The sequence below is a fragment of the Equus quagga genome, chromosome 22 (assembly GCF_021613505.1).
Source record: "Equus quagga isolate Etosha38 chromosome 22, UCLA_HA_Equagga_1.0, whole genome shotgun sequence".
Lineage (NCBI taxonomy): Eukaryota > Metazoa > Chordata > Mammalia > Perissodactyla > Equidae > Equus > Equus quagga.
The window spans coordinates 3,276,908-3,301,231 of NC_060288.1; the positions used below are offsets into that span (position 1 = coordinate 3,276,908).

Genomic DNA, 24,324 nt, shown 5'->3' on the forward strand with positions numbered 1-24,324 from the left:
GCAGGATCTGAAGTGGCGAACTCCGGGCCACCAAAGCGGAGTGCACGAACTTAACCACTCAGCCATGGGGCCGGCCCCTCCAACATATCTTTTTTGAGAGACACAATTCAACCCACAACTGTGAAGATGAGAATCTAGTCACATTTTCCCAGACGTCCCTCAGGTGTGGTCTGAATAGTGGGTGAGACCAAATGAAGGCTGAGGGATGGGATGGCTCAGCGCAGAGGTGTACTTGGTGGAAAGAGGGAGAGTTGGTGAACTCACTTGGTCCCCTGGTATGCTGCTGCCACTGAAAGTGCATTTGTTTATTTCTCTTAGTGTCACCTCCTGTTCCAGCTAAGTCCCGATGTGAAGGAGGGACTGGTGGTGGAGGAGGGAAAACTTCATATTGACCTCTTCTTCCAAACCTGTTCCTAATCACAGAGGCCTCAATTTCTGCTTAGAGAGTGGAGCCCCATGTGGGCTCTAAGACACTGAAATGTCTGCACAAGGAGGTGCGTGCTGCCTGGCTCTCCCTGGAGAAGGCCCTGCCCAGGACAGCCCAGAGGTCCTGGAGGTGCTCTTGGCGTTATTTTCTTTGGGACCAACTTCTAGGCTGGTTTTAATTTTAAGGATAAGGCCCAAAGAACAGAAACGGAAAGTTCTATTTAGATGTGGTTGGCCACACCACCAGTGCACTTTATTTTTGCTACTGTGACACCAGCTGAAGGGCTTAGTGCGGTGCTGGTGCTGAGTACAGAGGAGGAGGGTTCCGCCTCTAACGGCTCTCGGGCTGTGGGGAGCGCACCGTCACAACAGTGCGCTACATCTGTTATATGCAGCTTACACAGGGTGCTAGGAGAACCTGGAAAGGGGCCCCTAACCCGGCATGGGTGAGAAGAGGAGAAGGAATGCCTGGGGAGGCGACACCTTACACATGGATTGGTGGGGAGAGGAAGAGGAGAAGACAGTCTAGCCTTTAACAGGATAGAGAGGGACGAGCAAGCAGGACATGTTGCCAGCCACACTGTGGCAAGCCTTGGGAATGGCTGGAATTAGTCAGCAAGGCAGCCGGATGGGGGGCCTTGCCTGGTCCCCAGTTGTATTTACTTTTCAGTGGGAGTTAGCAGTTGTTCAGGTTTCAAACTGAATCGCATCAGAAATTGTAAGAGCAGCTAAGGTCCTGGAGGAAAGCCAGCCAGGAACTGGGGCCAGCTCTTCTTCTGGTGTGTTCACTGCAAAAACATGTTATAATGTACCATGCTTTACCCAGGGTCGTATTGACAGTGGGTCTAATGACGTCTCCAAGGAACATCTCTTACTCTAGGACAAAACAACCTGTGATGTCTCTGCCCTTTCTACCTGCTGACACCAGCATCCAATGGAGGTTCTATTGTGTAGTTTCCACGTCGTAGGGCTCCACAGAAAATTAGCCAAAGAACTCCTCCGATGCCAGGTGGCTTGAAATATCTCATTAGGAATAGCTGTGTGGGAAGAAAAAATATTTTTAGCAGTGGGTAGGCAGTGTTACTGAAATGTGACTTATCTGACATTATGGAACTTGGAATCATCAGTTCAAGTCAGATGGTACGATAGTAACTGTATCCACATTGGAGATCACAGATAGAGGATTCGGCACTACTAAGCCCATCTCAGGATACAGTGTTACCAGAAACAATTCTTTACCTAAGGTTGCACAAATGCTACTCCAAGAATAAGTTTATAGACTCCTGGTGGAGTTCTGCGGCTTTGGGATTGGATCCGGTCTCTGAATTTCTGACGAGCTGAGGTCCGTAGTGGGGCTGCCGTGTGAGGCGATGAGAAGAAATGCCACAGTGAGGGTCTGCCAGGGGACAGATGCTGCAGCATTTGGTGCGGGGGATGTTGACACCCGTGGAAGGGAGGAGCAGAAGCAGGGCGGGTAGTGGGGCTTCGGGGCAGGTGCTGCAGCCTCGGCCAGCCCCATGGGGAGTTCTGGGGCTGATGGCCCGTTGGAGTTGTCCCGTTGGGCTGCAATGGCTGGGCTTTTTCACCCTTCATTCATAAGTCGCTGGGGGTGGGCCCCCTGGGTGGGGTGTGACCGTGGGTGAGGTGGGTCTTTGCAGCAGAGGCCATTCCCCAGGCGGCAGATAGACGCTGAAGCCTGAACACCAACTCCACTCGCAGCACCTGGGGCAAGAAGTTCTTCCTGGAGAGGGCCCCTGGGCCGCGCATGTCCCTGTCCACCACGGGAAGTTCCAAGTACTTATTTTAATGTGGGTCCAGACTACTCAGGCAGTAAGCAAGTCCCAGCCTACCGACTTGGGAGGATAGCCTATTAGGGTGGTAAGAAGTAGGAATTGCTGCTTGCAGTAGGCATTACATTGCTAGTGCTCAGTTTTAGACAGAATAAGTACTTAAATTTACTTCCCACTCTGACCCTAACGTCTTCACATGTCACAGGTCTCTGCGTTTTATCATTCCTGACAAAATGCTCACCTGTAAAATCTGGGAATGTGGCAGAAGAGGCGAGGCACACCCCGAATCCAGATGCCTGCTCCTCCTCTCAGCCCCTCTCGCTGGCCTCGCAGGGACCTGACCTGGGAGGATGGTCTTTGTTGGGCATCTCTGCACTTCTGGTCCCCACTAGTCAAAGTCACAAGCGTCTGGTTTTCTCAAAGTTTAAAAGGGTGGCGTTGGTTTTTCCCCACCAAAAATGATTCCTGAAAGGAAGACAGTAAATCTTCTGGGCTGCAGTGAGGCGTAGGGCAGGAATGTCACTGGAAGAGTTAGGGATCTCCATTTTGCCTTTTACTTGCAGGGTGAGCGGGGATAAGTCCCTAATCTTCCTGGGTGCCTTTTCTGTGTGCTCTGTGCATGTGAGGAACAGGTTAGACGGCCCCTAAGGTCCTTTCTGGTATTGTGATTCCCTCATCCATCTCCATCAGGGCATGTGGTCTCGTTCTCTCTCTAAGCTCTTCAGTTCCCGTTGCCCGAATCCCAGGCCCCTTAACTTTTACGCTGCCTTGACCTTCCTTCGCACTTGCACTGCCACCTGAAGTGTTCACATTCCTCTGTTTCCTTGCCAGCCCTCCCATGACACTGAGCTTCAGCCCCACCTCCCTCTCTGCAAATGGGGAAGGTGGGTAGGAGGGAGACAGGGGTGGTGACATTGATTTAAGGTCAGTCCGGCCTAAGCAGGTGGGCAGGATGGGTGGAGGGCTGAAAATTTGCTGCTGGGCTTGAGGTGGGGTGGGGCTGGGGCGGACCTGATGGGAAGTGAGGCATTAGAAGCGCATCACCCAGTCCATACTTGATATGCCCACTCCTTTCCCCAAAGCCAGAAACTGCTGAGCCAGGCGATGAGTCTATATTAATACAGTTTCATTTCCTGGAACCTGCCCAACCCCTGCTCACCTCAGCTGAAAAGATGAGAAGAATTGATTCGGGGCGAGAATTTGAAAGTGTAACTACGTTAGGAACTGGAGTGGTGAGATGTGTGCCTCCTCCAACATCAGGGCTGCTGCCAGACAGCCAAGCTGTCCTTTCTGGTGAGATGACAAGACCCCCGATCCTCTGATGTGGGCCACATGCTCGTTACCTGGCATCCCAGTGGTCATGACCATCTGCTCAGTTTGCTCCCTCACAAGATGGCAAAGCAGATTTCACAAGACACCAGCACCAGCATGCCGGGGGCGAGCGGGGTGAATGTGCTCAAATCAGGGAAGAACCGAGTAGCCTTCCCAGGAGGGCCTGGTGAAAACCCCTGAGAAGGTGCCCTAGGCAGTGCACCAGAATGCCAGCCGCATCCTAGAATGATTCCATTTTGCTTGATTTTAGACCCCGTAAAAACACCACATGCTGTTCAAATGAGGAATAGATTGGTGCTGCCCTGAATGGGCATTCTCAGTGAGGTCCAGGCTGGTTTATGCGCCTACCCAGAGCACTGAGCAAAAGAAACAGTGTCAGGAATCTAATCGCTCCTCTTTAAGACCCTTGAAAGTCTCTCGGATTTTCCACCTCCATCACACAGCATCTAAAAGGTTTAACTAGGTGAAAAGTACACTTCTGTGCAATTGTTTTCCAGCCATGTCAAGCTGCTAATGTTCGAGTTGAGTTAGTTAAGGTAACGCTAGATAAACCCTGGAGTCCTGGTGCATTACAAGCTTATGTCTCAATACACAAAGTTCAGTGGGCACTGGGAGATGGGGCCGTGGGCTCTTCTCCATGCAGTCACTCAGGAACTCAGGCTTTCAGAGACCCTGCCTCCTCGAACCTGCAGGTGCCAAGGTTGACCAGGGCATCTGTATCCAGCCCACAGAAGGGGGAGCAGAGAGACTGTGCAGCAGACCTTGAAGGCCCAGGCCTGGAAGTGTGCACATACTTCTGCCCATATTCCATTGGCCAGAACGCGGTTACATGGCACACTACATGAGGGGATGGGAAATTCAGCTTAATATTTTGTGGCTGGGGAAAATGAAAAGCAAAAACACCTATGTCTCTGTTACAGAGAATGTGGAGGATTTGTTTCTAGAAAATCATCTTTCATCACTGGTGCATAGATGGTATCTATCTGTCTGTCAATCAGTCAATCAGTCATCTATCTATCTATGTATCTGTCATCTGTCTCTCATTTACCATCTTTAATAACAGAGTGAGCGCCCCCACAACACTTTTCAAAGCAAAGTTCAGATCTGACAACAACTTGCCTCTTGTCATGTGGTTTTCTCTCATCCTGCCCTTCTGAAGTAATCGTCACCCCGAATCCTGTCCTCATTTTTTTGCCAAACATTTCTCAAGTTATATCGTATCTACGTATATCCTCAAGACGTGTGTGTATTTATTTCAGTTGATTTTGACTTTACACAAAAGATCTCACGTATGTGCTCTTTGACTTAATTTTTATCGTGTAGGTATTAGATCGCTATGATTCATCCGTATTCTGGTGTGTTGCGTGCTTCATTCATGTTGTGACTACACTTCAATTTATTCATCCACTCTCTTGTAGATGCACATTTGGGCTGATTGCAGGTTTTGCTGTTGGAAAGATGCTATTATCATCCTTTACATGCCTCGTGTTGTACATGAGCGAGAGTTTTCCTTGCTTGTAAACTGGGAGTGCAGTCGCTGGGTTGTTTAGCTTGATGAGATAACGCTTAACTTTCAATTTAGCCTCCTGTCAAAAATGTATAAAAGACGCTCTGTGTCCCACACCTTCACCGACACTTGATATAGTAAGAGGTTTTAATTTTTGCTAATCCCTTCATTTTTGTTAATGAGAGTAACATGCATGCTTTTATATGCTTAGCTTCACCTAGTAGCTGAATTCTACTACTATCGTTGTTTTCACTACTTCTCACTGCATCCCAAAGCAAGAGGTGGCACGAGATCTCAAAGCAACTCTCAGCTGGGAAAAGAAGTTCTGACTGAAGAATTTCATGGAAGGGGCAAACTCGCACGCAGACTTTTGTGTTTATGGATGGGTAGCCCCTGAATTCACAACATTTTGATTCCTATGTTTTCCTATCTTGGCCTCTCCAGATACTAGTACATGGATTCGTCGATTTTACTGATTTTAGGAAAAGTAACAGACAAACTGAGATCAAACAGGGTTCCTCAGAGAAGCCAAGACAAGTTAGTATGCTGTAGTGGAAAATGGAGCTGAAAACGTCTGCTGGCTGACTGACAGCCCATGCAGCAGCTTCAGAGTATGGATTAAAATGAAAGTAATGGTTTTCCCTGCAGCAGCTCGGGCTGTCTCGTCGGTGCCCTCCTCTGCAGTTGGATACAGGTGCAGAGTGGTGCCTCCGAGTCCTGCATGTGCTGGCTGCATTTAAATTTGCCCTCAATCTGTCTGCTTCAGTAGGGGCAGTCTTGTGAAGTTAAATCATGTAAACAAGTTACAGTAATGGAATACTCATTTATAAACTGCATTTTCGAAGGCTTGTATCCACTGTAAAAAGAAAATTCTTGTCTTTCAGCTTGTTAGGAAAATCCACCGGTCTTGAGCGTGCACCCACTCCACCCAGGTAGCTAATGCACTGGAAAGCGAGGGGTCCACATTGGCTGTCCTCCTTTGAGTGGTGGGGGCGGGCAGGGGCCGACTCTTTAAAATGTGAGTGGCTTTTCCACCTGGGTGCACAGCCCTTTAGTTTGATGGAAGGAGCAACAGAAAACATAAGAAGCATCTTCTACTCCCTCGTATTTTCTCCTCCCTCTCTTGCTTCTCTTGGGCTAGTGATCTTTTTTGTTTCTCTCTGCGTCTGGCTTTCCTCCTGTGATGGGGGCTCTGTTTTGGCTCTGACTTGAAGTGATAAACCAATGGAAATCCAAACCCTCCATCACCCACCCCTGTCCCCTCTCTAAAAGTGCCAGAAAGAGAAGGAAAATGCTTCAGACCCACTGTGACTGGTGGAGGTGCTGGAGTTTACCCATTCATATCCTGCAAAAGCAAACAGCCTTTTCCCTGACAAGAGCACTGCCTCACGCTGCCCAGACCCCTCAGCAGGTGCAGGTGAGGCTGCTGATCATTACTGCCAGGCCCCTAGGGGCCTCCCAAAAGTGGCCTCTCCGAAAGGGCCTTTTGGGAACCCAGATGGAACAGCTTTGTCTTTTGGAAGACCTGCTGGCCCTGTCTGCCTCTTCGCACATCAGTCTCTACTGCTGGGTGGAGGCAGAGGTCCAACACTGAAATCCTAGCGAGGACCATTGGGCCATGGGACAATTAAAGACTCTAGAATGACATGTGGGAGAGCCAAAGCCACTGTCTACCAGCTGATGTGAATATTGTTTTTGTGTGTGGGAGACAGGGATCCTGTCCGTGTTTATGTAGAGTGGTGTGTGCTGGATCCCAGTATGTGAACCTTCTCTGCAGGATCAGAACCTTGTAGCTCTTGTTCACTGTTGCAAACTTAGCACCCAGAGCAGCACCCCACACACAGTAAATGCTCAAGAAAATTCTTTTTAATGAGTAAAAGGGGCATCCTAGTGGGGCTGTATAATGTCCTGGATTTGGGCAGAGGCCGTTTGGTGAATTCTATACAAACTCTGAGGGGCTAGAGTAGTCTGAAGCCTTGGGCTCCATTCATGCCCCCTGGAGTTGACAGTTTAGGCTTGTGCATTCAGACAAAGGACGAGGGGTCAGAGAGGGGAGAAATGGCAAGGAACCAGGTGCGCGTGCCTCCTGGGAGGTGACAGAGGCACACGTGCGTGCCCACAGAGGCTGGCCCCCATTGGGGAATGTTTCTGCTCTCTTTTCCAGATGGCATCAGGCTAGCCTGTGCCATATGTGAATGAGACTGACAGATATGATTCCACAGCCCAGGGCCGAGGGTGAGGCGTGTGTGCCCAGCAGTGGCAGATGCCTCTGAGTCAGGAATCACAGAGGCTGGTTTTACAAGTGAAGAAAATGGTGCCATTAAAAGGCAATTATTCAAGCGGTGTGAGTCAGCGATGCAGCTTCTGGCGATGCCAAGCAAGAGAAGGGAGTGGTATGGGGAGTTTTCACTCTTTCTCTTTTTTAAAACAGCTCAGGCTGGAAAGCAGGGCTTACACCTGGATGAGGATGATGTATGGTGAGGGGTCTGGACTGCCAAATTCCTTTATCTGAGCAACATCAGGAGTGGGGAAGGCAGCGTCAGACCACAAGAAAGGACTCCATCCCGAGAAACAGGGAATGAAAAAGGTTCTTCATGCTGGTTGTGTGTTTGATCTTCACCCTGATCTCAGCCACATGGGAGGGTCAGGTTCACCTGTCTGGCCACCTATGGGGTGTGGTGAATTAAAGGGAAGTGTGTGCTGGAGGCTGCCAGCCCCAAAAGCTGGGTTTGGGCATCTCCTTCATCAGTGCTGCTCTGTGCTGCTCCCTGCCCCCTTTCTCTCGCATGATTTCATGAAAGACAAAAACACTTTCATTTCTGGAGTACTTTATAGGGTTGTATTTTCCTAAGGCTTCTTGGTCTGCTGCCACGGCAACCAGCCCTGCATCACTCACCTTCACGTGGAGGGAGACGTGCAGGGCACAGGACAGACCCTGGTTCCAGCCATCCTCTGCAACGCCTGGGCCTGAGGGGGCGGCGTGGTCACTGCGGAGATGTCTGCTGAAGCCACAAGTTTGTCTCTCAAAATTTTCTCCTTTCGTTGCTAGCGAAGCTAGAGGGGAAGGTGTTTGTATGTACCCCAGTAGGACAGTGGCAGGGCCCCAGAGGGAACCGAGCAAAGATCAGGCCACAGCCATGAAAGCGCTAAAGGTGGGTTCTGGTTCAGGGCCCTTCGGAAGTGGATTAAAAGCTCAAAAGGATCACAAAGGAGCAGACCAAGGCTTATTTGTTTTGGGCTGAAAATGGGCCAGCCCTAATTCTCATACATTTCCCCCTGCTGAGCGGAGTTTGATCCTCTCTGATTTTGTTAAAACAAAGCAAGAACAACGTCAGCAGCGTTTTGGATATTAATAATTTTAAAATGTGGCTGAATTTAAAGAGCAGTGGCATGCCTTGTATCTGTTTCACATTCATAACCAGGGGATGCTTCATTATAACTGGTGGCATTTTTTTTTTTCCTGAGGAAGATTAGCTCTGAAATAACATCTGTTGCCACTCTCCCTTGTTTTTTGCTTAAGGAAGATTAGCTCTGAGCTAACTTCTGTGCCAATCTTCCTCCACTTTACATATGGGTTGCCGCCACAGCATGGCTGATGAGTGGTGTAGGTCCACACCTGGGATCCAGACCTGTGAACCTGGGCCACAAAAGTGGAGCACGCTAAACTTAACCACTACACCACATGGCCAGCCCTAACTGGTGGCGTTTTTAGTCTACCATTCAGATGGTCAAAATTGAAGGAGACAGAAGTCCAGTCTCTCCACACGGGGCACTGGGAAGCAGAGGGTCAGAGCTGCCAAGAGTGGTGTCCTTGGGAGCCAGGCCCTTTGGTGTGGGTGAGAATGAGCATGTGGTGCATAGTGGGGGGTCCTGGACTGGATGGAGAGGAGTCAGACTGGACAGAAGGGTGCTGTGGTTTTTCAGGGTGTCAGCTCAGTGTGAGGGTGAAATTAGGTGCTGAATCTGAGGGTAAGTCAGGTGACAGAGGCACAGAAAATCTGGATGTGCAGCCGAAGCAGAACCAGAATGTGTGGGAAGAGGATAGTGCACCCGGGTTGGTTCAGATGAATGCAGGGAAGACAGTCTGGACCCTGAGGTCAGTTATAGCTTCCCAGGCTCCACCCGGACAGTTGGGGCTCTTAGGCCACAGCCTGAAATTCTGGGCAAGATGTCTACCCTTCACTTTCATTTTAAGTATTTTTATGGCACTCCCTAGAGTGAGGCAGTAGGGAACAGACTGAAGGGCTCGCAGTGCTGAGTTCCAGGAGGCGGCCCAGGGTGAGGACTAAGCTGATGGGCACAGAGTCAGCCAAGGCTTAGACAGCTGACTGCCACTCACAGGCTGTGTGACCTTCGGGGACCTACTCAACTCCTAAGCCTTAGTTTTCTCATCTAGAAAATGAGGCTGATGACTCTACGTGTCTCTGTGAGGAAATTAAATCAGCTGGTAAGCCCTTACGCTAAGCTGGGCTCAGGAGCAGCATTTAACATATTTATAATAATAAGACAAAATGTTTGTTCCTTCTGAGTCTGGAGCTTTCATGAGGGTCAGGCACTGTTGGGAGCATCTTTAGAGGAGACACAATTCCTGAAACTGGCGAGTTCACAAAGTCATATGGAGCGGCAGCTTAGAAATTCAGAAATGTGCCCCTAAAAGCGAGAGTGGCTCTTTGGTTGAAATTGCCATGGGTCTTAAATCCTGTTTTTAAAGGGCTAGTGAGGGGAGAGAGTGGGTAGAAAGTAGGTTTTTAGATCTTATAGGTGAGCTTATAGTGAAAATGCCCCAAACTGTGACAGGACACCCACTAGTGGGGCACCAAGGGCTTCTCTCCCCAAGGGACTGGGCAGAGGAGATGTCACCCTGGAGAACATGACTGCTGTGACCACCTCAGGGCCACACAGTGAGTGGCTGTGGGTCTAGAGAGCTGGCATACATCCAGGCTTCCCTTTGTGTTCCCCATGAAGCAGGTCATGGTGGGACGAGCACTGGTAGGCGAGAGAGAAGGTGGGATGGAGCTCACATCAATCTGCTCCATTGCCAGTATCAGCACCTGCTGACAGCAAAAAATAGACACATGTTCATGAAGCGTGGGGTCTTCACAGGCATGAGGCCCGAGTATCAGTTGGTGGTGGAATTCAGTGGAAATGAGCCATTTTTGTGGATGATATTGTTAACACAAGAGAGAAAGCCTATGATGGAAATAAAGGCTGTGAGTTCAACACAGCGACTGTGTTATCCTCTCCCTTAGTCTTTAATGTGGTTCTATTTATTTCTCTTCTTAAATATTTATAGCATCCCTCTTGAAAATAAGAATAATGATAATACAAAATTAATAATATTCATCATAATAGTGGTAATATCTGCTTTTGAGTGTCTACCATATGCCACAGTCTTAGATGCTTTTTATCTTTATTGGCTCTAATCTTCACAATAACCCTGTGAGGATGTTCCCCTGGTTCATAAATGCGAGAACAAGGACTGAGGGAGGCTATGTAACTTGTTCAAAAACCTAGTTGGCAAGTGAGCAACCTGGATTTGAACTAATGTCTATTTCCTCTGAAGAGCCTTGCATGGGATTTGGGATCTTTGAGTCAGAGCTATTTTAGCATTATCAGAAATGGAATGGAATGAAGAATATTACTCTTTGCTATGAAGTCTCATGTTTCTCTGGCTTTTCAGCCTGTGCCTCTGAAATCTGCTCTTGAGATGCACAAAGAAGCAGAAAAGAAGGCTTCATATTTGTATCTGAAGATCCTGAAAAAGGCCATTCCTTGCACCTTGGGAAACGTTTTGAGAACTGGCTGTTCTCCCTCATTCTCTCTTTCCATCTTGGTCTTGAGCTCTGTGTACCCTTCTCTCCCTTGTATTCTGCTGCCTCCTCTACTTATGTTGCATAATCTCAAGTTGGCCCCACCAATGCCCCTTGCATATATCTTCTCATGTCTACTGGTAGTAAGGTTTTCTCTGCGCCAGGGAAAAGAATTAGTTTTTGAGTTGGAACCCATTTCCCTCCACTTTAATCCTATCCATGCTTAAATTATCAACTCCATAGAACCTTCTTGAAGAGTTCCTTATAATCCCTCTTGTCTTCTCAAATTCTGTAGCACTTTTTACCAGCCAGATTACCCTTGCTGCCCGTGCCTTGGGTGTTTGTGTGCATATGTCTCTTCTCACTCAAGACTCGTAAAGATTTGGAAGACAGGAGTTGTACCTTCTGTTATCCTTGTGCCTCACACATAGTAGATGATCAATAACCATTATTGAATAAACAAAGGCTCTTCCCTCTGTGTTTTCTTTATTGTTTTTCCTAGCTACACCTCAGAGTCTTACACCATCATGCTACACATGTCAACAGACCTGTTAGTGTGTAGAGACCTGGGACAGCAAGTGAGAATCTGATCAGATTCCTGTTCAGATACTGCCTCCACTTCCACTCTGGGCTTCTTGACTAAAATACAGGCAGCACTGTCCTCTGTGAATACTGAAGAGTGATGGGTTATTCAGTGTTCCATTTGGAATGTGTCAGGATGGGGAGCAATGAGGAAGCTTTCATTCACATCAATTTCAGATCTAGAGAATCAAACTCTTTCCTCCCCTTACTCTTGTTTCCCTCCTCACAATGTCCCAAAGCCTCAAAGTGTAGCACAGTCAGCAAGTTTCCAAGGTGGGGGGGTCACCGCACGATGGCTTTAATGGGATGGTAGGACTGACCAGTAAGTGATCAACAACCCTGCCCTGTCTCTGCTCTAGCTGCTGATTCAGGACCATGGACAAGGCTAATGAAAGTTAGTCATATTTCCCTTGCTTTTTCTTGCCAGCTCATCTGAAATTCCGAAGGCCAATGAAGCTGGGAATCCTATGCTAAACAAGCCAGACAAGAGGAGCAAATGGGAGCCTCCTCTCATGGGAATTCTGCTCTTTGAATCATAGATCAGGCTCTCTGGTTGTCAAAAGTGACCTACACAGAGAGAGTTTTCTTTTCTTGGAGAAAAGGCCTCATGCACAAACCAGGCTGACACTTGTCCACTAATTGTCTCCCACTGGAATTTAACTTATTCAGGTATTCTATTCCGCCCTTGCAGATTTTGGAGGGGTCTTTATTGCCTTTTTACTGCATATGGGCTTGTTCAAATCAATATTCTTATATGAAACAGTGAGAAAAGCTATGCTATTCTCTTCTTCCTTTGAACTTTTTTTTAGTATACACATTTTATATTCTGCCTTTAAAGCTATTTCTGCTGCACAGCTGCTTTACCGAGACTCAGACTCCTACGGGCCCCGCTCGGCCTGCCGTGTACCTTGAATATCCTTTCACAGTGTTTGATTTCTGCAGTCAGTTGTATAATGAGGAAGGAGTGTGCAGTGAGTTTGGAGATTCCTATTAACCAGGTCACCCATGAATCTATTTTTGTGCACTTCTTTATTAGAAATAGCAGGGAACATGATAATGTTTAAACACAACTACTTACAGGAGCTTAGCTTCAAAAATACAACTTAGTAAGTTTTCTTCTCCCATTTGACATTTCAAAATGTTGTACTGCATTTTCCCATCATCAAAACACCTCTTCTCCATTTGCTTTCCAAGATGTGACTACAGATCATTACAAATGACAATTATGTTCTGGATGGTCATTTGGATTTGTGATCCTCTGCCCTGGTTAGACTGTATCTGGAGTGTTTCATTCTGTTCTGTCACTCCTTTTGAAGATGGCCCATAAAGAGATGGACACGGTCCAAGATGATAAGGCAGGACAGGGGTTGGGAATAGACAGAGGAGAGCTATCATAACAGTTGAGGGAGGATATCTCATGAGAAAGGAGAGTAGACTTGTTCTCTGTTGTACCCAAAGACAGAATCAATGAATGAAATCCACAGTGGGACAGATTTTGACTCAGCCTAAAAATGTACCTAACCCCTGGAGGTGTCAGACTCTCTGGAGCAGGCTGCCATGGGAGGCAGTAAGCACCCAGGCACTGCAGGTGCTGGGCTCCAGGTGGCTGGGTTGTCTGCCAGGAAGGATCCTTCCAGAAGTAAAGGTCCACTTCAGTTATGAGAGTCCATGGTCCTTATTATCTGACATTGCTCTTGGTACTCAGGATATTGAAAAACCAGAGGTTGTCTCTTAGGAGCAGAAACTGAATCCTTTTGAATTGCTAAATACAAATGCCCTAATGGACCATTACAACCAAGGCCAAGGATAGACAGTGAGCATGTAGCTGGTGAGGCAGGCGGCCTTTTATTCCAGGCAGATACTTTACTTTGTGGCCCAGCTATTCAGATGGTTTCAAAAATCACTTAAAATGGGCCACGATCCTTCATTTTGTTGCATTGGTCAAGACCTGGCCAACATCTTACCCAACGTTAGGATATCATTAAAAATGTAATAATGAACCCTTTCAAAGGAATACCGTTTTACAGTTTATATAGTATCTTCTCCTATATTTCTCATTTTGATCTTCACCATAGTTCTCTAAGGAAGAATGGCAAATGTTATTATCTCAATTTTTATAGGGAGGACACTGAGACCTACAGGGTTTACTGCCTCAGCCCACATCACAGTTGGCAGGTAGCGTTAGACTGGGGATGGGTCTGGAGTGTGGATATTGGAATCATGCAAGCTCAGCACTATTTATGACCATGCCAATAATCAACAGTGTGACTTCAGACCATCTCATGCGTAAAACGAGGGCTTTGGAGTAAGATGAACTCCAAGGTGCCCACTGTGTTTCTGTTGTCTGAGAGTCTCCTGCCTCTCCTATGCATGCTGGCCAGCACAGTTCTTACTGTTTGCCTGGCAGGCAGGAGGCAAAACAGAGTGGAGTTCGTGGCTTGGAGGAAGCATTCCATTGAGCTGGTGTGTGTTTCTAGGGTGGTGACATTACACTCCCGTTGCTATAAGACACCTTTGTGACAGATCACTTTCACAAGCTTGAGGCTCTTGGTTGTATTTTGATCCAGAGTTTGGAATTTGAGGATGTGTTTGTTTCCCTCTGTGGGCTCAGTTGTGGTGTGGGGTGGTGGAAGTGGTCTTTGTGAATTTCAGCAATCCTACACATAGAAGAGTCGGCAGGAAAAGTGAGGGTTCCTCACTTGACAAGGTATAAGTTTGCAAGGAAAGTTATAGTTTAGTTCAATTTTGTAATTTTACTTTTTAATTTTCTAATTATGTCTATTGAACTCAAAACTAGATTTTATATTGCTTATAAGACTCTTGACAAAGCTAATTTGTATTCTTAGAAATGTAATAATGTTCATTGTAGAAAATTTAAAAATAAAGAAAATTACGTAAGCAGTTACTTATAATCTCCCAAAGATAACTGCTATTAAAATTTTGTTAAAACTTCCTAAAATGTGTTTCTATGCACCTATACACACTTTAAAACAAATTTATATTTGTTTTAAATACAAATATATATATTTTTATATATATACAAAATTATATTTCTATAAATTGATTTGTAAACTTCCTCTGTTGGTAATGGTAAATTTTTCTTATTTCACTAAATGTTCTTTTAAAGAAGAATTTGATTTGAATTTAGGAGTCAGTAGTCTAGTATGTGGCTGTATCAAAGTTCATTTAACCTATTTCCTATTGTTGGATATATTGGATGCTTGCAGTGTTTTGTTAATATAATCCTATGTGAAAATATCCTCTACATAAACCCTTGACAATGCATTTGATATGTCTGATTTGTCAAACAGAGAAAACTAAAGCTGGATTTCTATTTTTAGGGTACCAGCAATTTTATTGGGCATTTGTGAGAAAATTATAAACTATACACTTACTATGGTTACTTGCCATGGTGACACCAAAGGTTTAGGGAGATCTCGCCCACTGTTACCATCCTCAGATCTGTTCCTGCGCACCTGGCTTTTCACATGCTTAATATCCGGCATAAACACCAAAGCAGTGGGCTCATTTTTCTTTTCTTTTTTGTTGATTCTCCTTTAGCCTGATGAAGTCCTCCGATATCGATCAGGATTTGTTTACAGACAGTTACTGCAAGGTGTGCAGTGCACAACTGATATCCGAGTCTCAGCGCGTGGCTCATTACGAGGTAAGGACAGCTTTCCCCACTCAGTGTTTTCAAATGGAAGAAAGAGTAGCGTGGTCAGGGTTGTAGGACTTGAGGATACCCGCCCCTGGACTTGGGGCAGATTCTTTAAGAACAACAAGGCTGGAGCCTTTCTGGTCTGGGCTCAGGCCAGGACCACGTGTATGTGTGGGGTTGGGAGTGAGGACTGGGACATCACTCTCAGACCCTGGCTACATCCCAGATTCTGTTTTTTCTTTTGTAACTCAGCCCCTGGAGACTCAGTGGGCTTTCTCTACTTGTTAAATCTGTCATTGCTCATCCCTGAAGTTCCTTTCAGGGACACAGGGCAGGATGCATTAATGCCAGCTTCTCTTGCCTTCTATGACCCTGAAGATAAGCCCAGAGGTCCTTTATTTATCACTGTGGGGGAAATGTGGCAGCCTCAGTGATTCAGCACCAAATTCCATTCACCTGATGGCCGCTGCCCTAAATGTGTTTATCAGCAAAAGGACTTCCCCTGTGGGGTCATAACAAAGTTTTAAAGCCCAAATACTCTTGAAGGACATTATTCAGTGGCTTTGGCTTTTTAGGATGGAAAAACAAGTGACTGCTCTTTGATCCTCTATTGGGAACACATGAGGATGAGAGAAAAGAGGTTGACCAGTGTCTGAGGAGGGAACAAGGTGCCACACGTGGCAAAAAGGGGAAGCCGGGCCCCCAGGTGCTGCATGCTGCCCAGGGCGTGTTGGCTTTTCAAGAGAACATGTACCAGTGGGAACATGAGTTTTCAAGTGTAATAACTTGTAAGTAATTTTAGATTGGAGGGCTTAGCCAGCAATTTTCTTTTTGTCTGATGAGTCTGACAAATGCCAGTTGTTACTGTCACTCACCAAACTCCTCTGGGTTTTGTGGTGACCAAATGAGACCTCTGGAAATGGTATTTGTGAAAATGCTTTGGAAGCTATAAAGTGTGCCAAACATACAAAATTATATTATTTTTCAATATTAACTCCATTGCAGCAATATTTTTTTATTTAACATTTTTATTGAGGTATAATTTGTATACCATAAAATTCGCATTTTACATGCACAATTAAATGATTTTGATTAAATTTACAGGGTTGTGCAGCTATCTCCATTATATAGTTTTACTTATTAATATTGAGATAGTATTGGCCTGTAACATTATATAAATTTCACATGTACATCATTGTATTTTGACTTCTGTGTAGAATACATTGTGCTCACCACCAAAAGTCTAGTTTCCATCCATCACCATACAAACGTCCCCCTTTATCTCTTTCACCCACCCCCGCCCCCCTTCCCCTCTGGTAACCACTAATCTGTTCTCTGTATCTATGTGTTTGTCTGTTTGTTTGTTTATCTTCCATGTATGAGTGAAATCAAATGGTATTTGTCTTTCTCCATCTGACTTATTTTGACGAAGGCAAATAAAACTTGCTTTTCAGAGAAAACTTAAAAATCAGCGTCTGTGAAAAAAGTTAGCATATTCTTTTATTAATAGGCAATCAAGTGTTAGAAGTAAGTGTGAACTCAAAAGAATTATCTAAAATGGAAGATATCCATCTTTTGAAATAAAGAACTTTAATAAGAACTTTCTAATTTCTGTGGATATTGCTTTATAAACACATATGGTTTTATTAATATGATTTCCTCAGTTAAGGAAAACCAGGGAATTTGCCCCTGCTCTGAAATTCCATAGCCTCCTATTAGTCCTTTATTAGACTTTTTGTGTTCATTTTTAATTCCTTTACTAGATCCTTGGGAACAGAAAAAGAGTTTTATTCACTTGAGTTTTGATAATTCCTGGAACAGAGCCTGCGCATCAGAGATGTTCTGTTAGCGTTGTTTACAAAAAAGAGGCTGGTGACACTGCCAGTACTGCTGTTTGTTACCTGAGCTAGAAAAGTAATGTCAGAAAATAGAAAACAACAAAAAAAATTTTAAAGGAAAAAATCTTAGTTGCTCAGTTAAGGATTTAGTTATTTGAACTCAAGTTTTCCTGTCATCACCCTGTACCCTTGCCTGGCACAATTTAATTGTTTAGAGGATGTGTTAGTATTTGTCGCATGTAGCATGGATGACATGGAAAAGAAAACAATTACAGTAGAGCTGCAATTAACAGTGTCACACATCACTGGAACAACATTAAACACGTACCTCTTATCCCTGGATGGGAACTCTGAGTGATGGGTCATTCCCTGCCTCCAGGGGCACTTCCTTCAATGAGAGAGAGCAAGTGTGTTCTTGCTGCAAAGCTGCTGGGCGTGTGAAAAGGCATGGTCAGGACTGAAGACACCTTATGCGATGATCTCTTGTCTCCCAGGTTTGGTACTTCCCCAGAACTTCTTCATCTGTAAGAGAGATGAAGAGGATGGCTTTCATCAGATGAACTGGAAGGCCATTTGAGAACTGATATTCTGATTCTATTAATCTACCCTCTCTGGTGAAATTGCATATAGAGTAAGTCTTTACGAGTTCAAAATCCCACTCAGTTCATAGCAAAGGTTGTCACACTCATTCTGAATGCCCTATCACTGATTTGTAGGTTTAGTATGATTTTACTCTTCGAGTCAGCCAGATAATATTCCCAGCTTCCCTATGGGACAAATAAGTGAGAATCCACTGTGGACTTTCTGCATGTCCAGCACAATTTGTGTTAGTTATTGCAGGTGATTCTGAAGCTATATGACAAATAGTGTCTTCCCCAAGAAGCTCATAAACTTTGTTGCGAGAAAGAGCCATGAATAGTTCAGTGTGGTATAAATATTTGTGTGATACCAAGAACATCTGTACAATTCTGCTGCCTGCTTTTAAGGAGCTGCTGATCTAGTTTGATGTAAACAGTGTTAGTTCTTCTGCCCATTTGGCTTTCTGATATAAGCTATACCATGCTGTTAACTTTTTAGATCTTTGCACATTCCAATTTCAAAAGAGCGAGTCATCACCAAGAGCTGTTATGGTCAGGAAAGATTTGTTGGGAACGTCGTGAATTATCTAGGCCTCCATGGATGGGTTGTTCAGGAGTTGCTGGATTGAAAGGCCTTGGTGTCTCCAAGGAGTACTGAGGAGGCTGGCCTGGAGGAGGTGCAGGCATGGGGCTGAGGGTGAAAGGACAGGGGAATTTGGAGTCTTGTGAGGCTCTGAAGCTTTTGGGAGCATAACAATATAATAGAGCATTTCTGAATGACAGTCTGTTAGTGGTGGTCAAGGTGTCTTCTTGAGAAAAGAATAGCTTTTGCTGTGATTTTTGCCATGAGACTAGTGTGCTAGTCCTCTGAAGTAGGAGAGAAAAACACAAGAGATGGGTTAATGCCTAACGGCTCTATGCCCCGTTAAAAGGCTGACCCTTTGTATAGGAGGACCTCTACAAAGAAAAGCTAATGTGTGTCTAATGGACCAAAGCCTTCCATGCTAGACTTTAAAAATCTCTTTTCGCCTATGAAGTCTTGAGGTGAACAAAGGGGAACCATAAGCATGTTATTATTTTGCTTACTTGCTAAGCATTAACAACATGTTAATGTTTTGGTGGAAAATATAATTAGATGTTGTCTCTGCTCACTGGATGAATAGTCTGAATCAATAGAACAAGCAGAAGAAGAGGAAAAGAGAAGCTTTCAAATGCAAGAGCCTGAGTGGTATAGACGTTAGACAGTTTCCCCGCGAGGCCACTTGAGGAATTTGCTGGAGTTTCAAGTGGCTAAAGAATAATTTTCTGCAAAGAGGAAGAGTTGCTTGCATGAGTGAAGGGGTGGTTTTCTGGCATGTAGGAAGAAGAGGATTTGTATAGGGAAGACCGTGAGAAATGAAACCAAAGGACAGAAAGACGAGTAAAGTTAAAGGAAGAAGATGAATGAGCAGATCTAGAAGGAGAGAGAGAACTCCTGTTCTGCAGGCCCAATGAAGCCAGCCAGAAAAGCGCCAGCCCGGTTCTTGCCCTTCTGGTGAACCCTAATATCCCTGGTGTTTCCGTGGCCTGTGTCTAATGAATTGCTCCTTGTGAAATCAGTGGCTCAGATGCACCTCCAAACAAAATTGTAAGCTTCCTGAGGGCAGGCAGGAGCCATGCATGGAGTTTTTTTATTTATTTCCACAGCACCCGCCGGAGAGCTTTGTCCATGGCTGTTGCTCATTGGCACTTACAGCTTGATGAAGAGGCTGGGGGATGGGGACTGGAGGAGGGGAGCAGCCGGGCAAGTCTAATGGAAGCAGCGATGGGTGCACCAGAAGAGGCGTTGCTGTGCGTTGGCAGGCAGTCTGTGCTCTGGAGTCAGCCGTCAGGCTATAGGCACTGGTTTTGTCGTTATAGAAAAGACACTTCTGTAAACTGATGGGAAACTCTTCAGACCTTTCTGAATCTTGAAGTCAAGTCAGGCCTGGTAAATGAACCCCACTGGCCCACCTGGGAACAGCAGAATGCAGTATTGTTCTGGCATCGGTGTGGCAGCAGGTGCAATGGGCCTACAGAGGCATGCTGAAAGGGATTTTTCCTGTTTCACCTGTTTTAATTGCCTTCCGAGAGAACTATGGCCTTCTCTAGCTTCCATTTAACTCAGCAGAATAGCCAAAGGGTGCTCTTCTGGTCTCTGTCAGTCTAGCAGTAGATGGGATGTAAGTGCTTGGTGGGTGGAGACAATAAGGTGAAAGTTAAGGTCCCTAATATGTGCTGATTAAAGTTTCATACTTTCTGTTGCTACTCATGCCTTCATTGCCTTTTCTCCCTGAGTCTCTCTTGCCTTCTCAATGTTTCTTTTCCTTTTTGCAAATTGCCTGAGTAAGCATGCAGGCTGAACACCTCCTTTCCTGGGTGCGAGGGTTGTGGGTCAATACCATGCTGTGTGTCTGCAGCCTGGCAATCCAGCCAGGCCCTGTGCTCACTGGACTTGAGTACTGTTGGGGCTCACTGGATGCACAGCTGTCCGGGGTATTGCAGGTGCTGTGCTCCTGGAGGTGCCAGCACTGACTGGGTGAGGACAATAACAGATGTCAATAGCGGGATTGCTGTGGAGATGGCTTCTTTGTACTGTACATTGAGAATCACTGTTTCATTCTCTTCAAATCTCTTGAAGTCATGACACGCTTAATTTGTCCCGGATGCTGTTAATACAATTCTTGCTGCGTTTGCCCAGGCTAAAGCAATTCTTGTTACCCTTCATAATATCAGAGGACTTCAGCCCAGCTCTGATTGTCTGACAGTCTTTAACCTGTTTCTTAAAGAGTTTCATTAAAGACTCTTCCGCTTCTGTAAAATTTCTATTTTTATATATTTCTGTTGTTTTCTTCCAGCAGGTCCAGTTCTTTTCTCTCTTGTAAGTTATTATTAGTCAAAATAGTTCACTGGAACACAAAATGAATGGTTCATAGAAAGGCTACAATGAAGTAAACAACAGTAGGCTAAAGAACACACTCAACTTGGGACAACACGCTCATTGGCTAAGGATGATTGTCAGATGTTGTGTGTGCTCAGTGCTCATTGGTTAGGAGTGGGCAGAGCCTGCTCTGCAGCAGGGGTTCTCATTTGCTGGGAGCATCTGACATTGCTCAGTGGATTCTAGGAGCCAGACCACATTCCACATGGTCCCATCTAACTGCAGGGGATGTTGGGAAATGTAATTTAAATGTATCAGAAAATGAAGTGAGTCCAACAAACATGCAGGATCATCTCTGCCATAGTCTACCCCTCTGGTCACAAAATATCCATTGGGGTGATAGAGAGGCCCTATCAGATGTGGATGTGATTTCTTGCATCAGCAACCTATGAGCAAAAGAGAAATGTTTCCGCTCCTCCTCCTACACTTTACAGTGGGGATGACAGCGGTAACCTTTCTCTTTCAGCGAAAGGAAGAAAAGAAGACAAAGTGATCGCTGGCCCATAGCAAAGCTGGCCTCCTGCAGGGCGGGTGCTGGGAAGTCTCTCTTTCCAGGGAGTGAGGGAAGTTCCCCAATAGATGCTGATCTTCCTCCGTGGGAAGGACTTTCTTGTTCATTTTTCTCAATGACCCGTGGCTCTGCCCCGCACGGTTCTTCGCTGTCTATTGTGCTTGCCACATCTGAAATGGGTCTTGGGTCCTATTCACTCCTGGAGTCCTCCCTGGGGACCGTGACATTCATAGCCCACTTCCTGCCTGAGGTGGATTGAAGGCTTGCAGAGTATTCAAAGCTTTCCTAATTCAGGATTGTAATTACTTTAGTAAGACAATTCTCTCAGTGTTAGAGAAGGCTTCTGATTTGTTTTCTTTCAGAAAGCTCCATGTGTCTCGACCATACAGTTCTTTCCTAGACACAATTTCAAAGCTGTTTATTTATTTTATCGCGTCCTCACCTCTGCACCTCTTTCTATTTTTCAGTTTAATGGTGGCCACCATGAGGTTGTCTAAAAGTAGGTGGGAAGACCACAACCTTAATCTGATTTTTGCCAAAGACCTGAGTCACGGGGTGCAACCGAGAGGTCTTACTGGGTCTTCAATACACGATGTCTTCTAAAATCACGTCTCTCACTTCTTGGTGACTGGAAGCAATTAGCAAATGGCTTTTCCAATTCTCTAACCTTTGCACTATATAATATTAGATATCCAGTATCTATCTTGAAAATATTCCCATATTTCTTCAATAACTCTATTTCATTTTATTTCTCTCTGTCAATGTGTTATCAGTTATATTCTGAGCTTATTTCTGTCATGAAAAATCTGGCCAAACATCAATAACAAACAATTAGTCACCAACAATACATATCCAGTGTTGTTTTTCTATCGTCTTCTAGTTCTTTTAGAATTGTAACCATGTCTTAGAATAGAACCATCCAGTTCTAGAACTATAATCTCAGGAGGCAGGTGGTTTGCCTTCCATGGTATTGTGGGCAACAGTTTTGCCAATATTTTGCCACTGTATAAGCTGGATCTGCTCTGTCTGTTCTCTCCCCATTTACTATCCATCTGCTAAGTCAATATCACATATTCAGGTTTTTTGTTATGCGAGAAACCTGTTTTCTATATTAGACAAGGTGGGCTAACTGCAGTAACAAAAAATCTCAGCATCTTAGAAATAAAAATTCTTTCTTGCTCACATTACAGCCCATTGTGTGTTAGTAGAGGGAGATTTCATGACACATTTTAAGACTCAAGCCAGCAGAGGCTCCACCATCTTAGCTCCTGACATTGTCCCAAGTATCAAAATCCAGTTGGCATCCGGAGGACTGATGGCCATCTGGGCAATTGTGCAGGACATCTTAGGGGCTAGGCCTGGAAGTGGCAACATTGTATCTACCCCCATTCCACTGACCAGAACTCGATCATATGTTTTTGTCGGGTTGTATGAGAGCCTGGGAAATGTAGCTCCCTGGGTGCCAAGGAGGAAAATGGAACCAGTTTGGTGATCACATAGCATTGTCTCTGTGCACTGTATGTGTGTGACACTGTAGGGGACGTGGTGACTAGGACCTGCTTTGGGGATGTTGGGGATGGGGAGCTGGGTTGGAAAAGAAAGAGCGGAAAGGCTGTGATTCCCAAAGGGAGTGGTCTTGGCAAATGAAGAAATAAAACGATTCTGGAAATCAGGTGTCTGGGGGCCGCCATGAAGCAGATGGCTATTTCATTGCAGGGCTGTGTGGGAAACTGAAGCAAACGTGTTGTTTGTCTAAAAGACAAAGAGATAATATGCTATCATATTAAGGTTTTCTTTCCATTTTCCCCAACTTAATTGGTCAAGCACAGAGACTTTCCAGTTGGAATTTGGAGCCTGTGTGCTGACTTGTAGGCTTCCTCTCTGTGCTGCCTTTTCGGGCTCAACCATCTGTCTCGCAGACCTTGAGCTCCGCGGCCCTGAGGTGGTGTCCGGCCTGTCCACTCCACACTCAGGGAGTCTGAGAGCGGCCTTCAGCCGGGCTCCCCAACCACGTGCTGTGGTTGTGGTGTTTCAATGTCTCCCAAAGATAGATGTTTGAGAGAAATTTCTCTTTTCCATCCCTTGCAAGAAAAGCTGTTCCTCTCCTGAGAGACCGGCTCATTACAGGCACTGGACTCTGATCGTGTCACTGCTCTGCTTTGGCCACCAGATCCATGGCCATGTCCAGAACGAGACGGGATCTGTGTACGCATCTATGGTGCTCTTTTTACCTCTGGATGTTATTATTGTCTTTCTCCTATTCTGCTTTAAATCCGTATCTCTCAATTATTTATTTTATCTTTTTGTATTAGATGTGGATATATTTCAATATGTCTTCTTAAAGTCTTTGAAGAAAATACTGGAGTATAAATACCTAAATATTTAATCTTCTTTATTTTAACATTATATTCCTTTTTTGAAGAGGTAGTAAATTCACATCATTCAAAATTCACAAAGTATGGAAGAGCGTATAATGTGGAAAGTCTCCCTCCTATTTCTCAGCTACCCAGTTCTCAGATAAAACCCATGTGACCAGTTTTCTTTGAAATATTATATACATATAGATACAACTTAATTTTTCCTTTTATATATTTTTCGCAAGTGGCAACACACAATACCCTCCAGTTTTTGTTTTAATTGTTCCATAAATTTTCATTATATGAATGCATCATAATTTGTAAAGAAATATTTATTGAATTGACTGATAACGCCTTGATAGCCTTGATAAAACTCTGGTAGGAAAAAGACTTTCTCCCTGTGAACGCTCGTTGAGTGATCAGCATGGATCAGTTGCTTTTCAGATCCCGGCCGGTCCTGATTCGTTATTGACAGTGACAATTTGTCTTCCAGCTTTCCATTCCCAGCATTCAGTGGAAACATATGCATTCCTAACCTCCCGGTCACTTAGCCATCTGGGCTTGTTGATTTTTTGTAAAGATGTTAGGAGACAGGGAATTCTTAAAGGCTAATGACCTAAGTAAGTGGGTTTGGGTGTTGATCTCAGCCATGTGTCTCTCCCTGCATTTCTTCTAGTGTTTGGAGAAGTGTTGACGACAGCGTGCTTTCCTCCTTCTCTGTGATTTGAGAATTTAATTAGTTTCTTTAGCTTTTACCCAGATGACTTAATTCTGAGTAGAGCTTTTCTAACTTTGAATTCCATCGCTTTCTCTGAGGATCACATAGGGACAGAAGTACACCTAGTCAGAAAGCAGTTACACCACCTTCAAATTGCTCCCTCCTGTGCCTGCTGCCCCTTTCTCCTGGCCCAGTCCTTCGGGTCTCCTTGGCCTCCGGGATAGACTTTGCCACCACTATGCCAGCAGCTAGAAT

At 45.2% G+C, this 24,324-nt stretch overlaps 1 protein-coding gene across 3 annotated transcripts in view; it reads left to right on the top strand.

Moving 5' to 3' along the window:
* The window catches only part of ZMAT4 (zinc finger matrin-type 4), a 317,539-nt gene that overhangs the window by 50,725 nt on the left and 242,490 nt on the right, over positions 1-24,324 (top strand). For all 3 annotated transcript variants that reach the window (XR_006886617.1, XM_046648399.1, XM_046648400.1), the window contains exon 2: positions 15,009-15,114. Coding sequence is in view for 2 of the 3 variants with exons in the window: in XM_046648399.1 (XP_046504355.1) it covers positions 15,013-15,114 (102 nt within the window). In the remaining variant the exon portion in view is untranslated. The remainder of the gene's footprint in view (positions 1-15,008; positions 15,115-24,324) is intronic.